Source organism: Leishmania infantum, chromosome 20 (assembly GCF_000002875.2).
Source record: "Leishmania infantum JPCM5 genome chromosome 20".
Taxonomy (NCBI): Eukaryota; Euglenozoa; class Kinetoplastea; order Trypanosomatida; family Trypanosomatidae; genus Leishmania; species Leishmania infantum.
In genome coordinates, this window is record NC_009404.2 from 415,623 (window position 1) to 419,082 (window position 3,460).

At 55.1% G+C, this 3,460-nt stretch overlaps 1 protein-coding gene across 1 annotated transcript; it reads left to right on the plus strand.

The window, feature by feature from the left end:
- Positions 1-659: 659 nt before the first annotated feature.
- LINJ_20_1040 (conserved hypothetical protein) lies at positions 660-1,670 on the plus strand (the record flags this gene model as incomplete). The annotated part of the gene is made up of 1 exon (XM_001465198.1): positions 660-1,670. One exon carries the CDS (start codon positions 660-662, stop codon positions 1,668-1,670), a length of 1,011 nt encoding a protein of 336 aa, XP_001465235.1.
- Between the last annotated feature and the right edge of the window lie 1,790 nt (positions 1,671-3,460).

Below are 3,460 nucleotides of genomic sequence, written 5' to 3' on the forward strand. Positions count from 1 at the left end.
GGTTTTCCTCCTCTTTGGTCGTTTGTGTTCGCGATCGTTGACGCCTCTACTCGCTGCCCTGCCCCTACCAACATCACCACCCTTCTCTTTCTCCCCTCATTCGACTTTGTATATCCTGTGATATTTGGTTTCGTCGTGGCTTGGCAGGTCGTTGGCGCAGTGCACGGTCCGCCCTTCGGTCTCCCTCGGTTCTGTACGCTGCGCATCCTCCCGCTGCCTCTTCCTTGTTCCATCTTTTCACCTCCGCTTGTTTGTTTTTCGGGTTGTTTCGTGTGTCTCCCTCCCCCCGTCCTCATCTCGGTTCGATCCTTTCAGCTCGGTCTTTTCTTTCTCACCGCTGTTCCGCTCTCTCTCGTGCCATTATCATCCTGCCTTTGTGGGCGGGTGGCGAGAAAAGGGGTTGTTGCCTCGTGGAGCTGCAGGCGCCCGCCGTCACCAGAGTCCCCAGGGCGACGCCACCCATCACTCCCCCAACCACCACGCTTCGTCATCGCTTCCGTGTGTAGGCGTGAGCTGGGAGGGTGTGTCTGTGGACTCGCTCGTGCTGGTTTCCGCCTAGCCTGTGCTTCTAGTTTGCCCTCCACATGCACACACACTGAGGTCATCGCCCGCCTTTTCCTAGTGTGTCTTCGAGCTCTCTTCCTTATTAGTGTGTGCCAATGAACGCCTCTGAGGCAGCTCTCCTGGAACCGCTCGTCGCTGCTCGTCGAACCGGCGGAGTCGGAGGCAGCGACGCCCCTGTATCCGGCTTTGATGGCAACGGTGATTCACAGCAACACATAAGCTACTCCACAAAAAACTTGTCGAAGTCGAATGCCCATCCGCTGCCTAGATTGCAGCCACCCACCAACGGCGAGTGGCGTGGGATGCCATCATCGCTGTATACGAACCTGCACCCCTGCAGCGGTGGCCGACCCATGATCAGTGAGCAAAGGACGCCTCTAATGAGCGTCAACGATTTGTACAACGCACCCCCGCACATGATTGGGGGGTTTAACGGCAGCGGCAACGGCGGCCCGCCGATAATGAGGCCGCCCTTGCCACCGCCGGCGTTCAACAGCTCTGCGAGCTCTAGGCCGGCTCCACCGTCCATGCACAGCTGTGGGCCGCAGCCTCCGGTGAGCCTCAAAAAATCTCTTCGGACGAACGGGCCCGTAAAGCAGATCGCCATATGTGGCAGCTCAGAGCCCGGAAACACGCGCCTTCCGTCCTCGCAACTCCTACAGAGTCAGCGTGTCATGTCCGTGGCGCGTGGCCCACAGCCAAGCTCAGTAGAGCCGACACGATTGGCGAACGGCAAGAAGATCAAGACAGATAAACAGCGGCCGCAGGTTGCAGAGGCGAAGCCCGAGCACTACGCTTTCACCGGTCCGACGAAGAGCGCCATGAAGATACGCAAGGCGCAGCTCCAGCAGCAGAGGCGCGGCGCCAACTTGGGGAAGGAAATCAAGACAACCGTAGGCAACGACAACTCGTGGATGAAGGGGCTGACCTACTCGACCTGGGTAGACTCACCGAAAGGACCGTTGCACAAACTCGACCACGAGGGCCCATATAAGCGTCGGCCAAAGACCAAGAACAATTCTAACAAGAATAGGGGACGCAAGACTCGTAGCAACATGGGCAAGACGAGCTTGCTTCTTGAGGCACTTCGCAACCTGTTCCGATGATAAGGAATGTTTATGTGTGCGGAAGAGGGGAGAGCGAGGGGGAGACTCAGAGTTAAGGGAGAAAAAAGAGGAGAAACTGAACGGCGGTCATGGAAGACAACAGCAACCAAGCAGATCCTCTGGGAATGAGGTGAACGGGAGGGAAGTCACGTAAGCGAGTAGAGCGCCCATGTATAGTAGCCCTCCCCTCCCCCAATGTGTGTGTATTTATGTGTACATCGATCTGTCTCTCTTCGCCTCTCGTCTTCCCCCCTCCCCTTACAGCCGCAGGAGGAGTTTATCCCTGCATCCTCTTTGGTGTTCGTTTCCTGCCTTTTTTTTTTCGCTGGTAGAGCTCTTTGCTCTCGCGAACCGGCGCGCCGCCTCCCCCCCCCTCTCCCTTCATCCCTCCCCATGCCCGCGCTTCTCATCTACTCACCTGTTGTTCTGTCACTGGCTCATGCCGTTTATGCTCTCTGCCGGCCTTTACTCAAATTGATCCTCATCATTTCAGAATCCTTTTCCTCGCCATCTCTGTTTGTCTTCTACGTGCTGCTGGCGCGGCACACACACGCATGCACGCATGGGGCTCATTGATGTACACCGAGCGTATGCGTGTGCCCCCTCCCCCACCCCTTTTTGTTTTCTTCACTGTAGCAGGCCGTCTGTTTTGTTTTGTTTTTTTTTTGCAAGTACACGGGCCTTGATTGTTGTTGTCTTTTTCAAGGCTTTCTTTTGGTCCACTGTATGTTGGCTCCTGTGCAGTCAAGCCGAGGCGCGTCCCCTCTGGAGAGGGGAGGGGAAGAAGGGGAAGGGGGCGCACACGCACGCAGACAGATAGACTCAAACAGAAACAGAGAGGGGCGCGTCAGTGTCTCTCCTGCACCCCTCTCTTGGGTGCACTGCTCGTACCTTCTCTGTTTGTTTTACACTCGCTGCGTGTCTTCTCACTAAAAGACGCATTTGCATATATATATGTGTGTATGTATGTGTGTGTGCTGCTGTTGTTTGACTTGATGGGGATCCATGTTCTCTGCTATTCTTTCTCTGCGTTATGGCGGCGTCCTACGTCTCCCCCTCCCCCTCTTCATTGGTCTGTGTATCGGTGCCCTTGGGTTTATCTCTTCTTTTCGGAGTATGTGCACACGGATACCTTCGTCCTCTGTTTTCGTTTTTTGTTTTTGAAGGGGAAGAAGTTCCCTGTGCGCCCATCACCGTCTGCTCTGATTTCTTTATTCTTGTGGTCTGCGTGTGTGTGCGTGTTTGTATTGTCCGTCTCATTTTCCACAATTTTTTATTCAGCTTGTGCTTCGCATTCGTTTCGCGCTTGTTCCCGACTCCTCCCATCCCTCTCGTCCTCCCCCTCTCCCTCCTGATTACCACACACAAACATATATATGTACACCTCTTCCCTGGTAGCCCTTATCCCTGAAGTCTCGATGCGGCCTTGCTTTGGGTTCGCTTGTTTTCTTCTGCTCCTCACTCCCTCCCGTTGTGTCTCTCAACGTCGCGAGAAGTCGTTGGTGTGTGGGCGAGCATGTGCTCATGCGTGTCGGTTTTTTCACTGAAGGGAGAGGGGAATTTACAGATCTTCTCCACACTGTTTTGTTTGCTTGCGCGTTTTATTTTTTTTCAACGCTGTCTTACACCCTGATGACGTGGGAACAGCTCCGCCCCGCATCGGGAGTCAGAGACGCACTCTGTGAAGGAGTCGGAGCAGTGTATCGCTATTGGTGTCGGCGCTCAGGTGCTGGACGGTGTGATGTCGGAGCGGCCTGGGTCAGCGAACACGTCAGCACCACCCATATGAC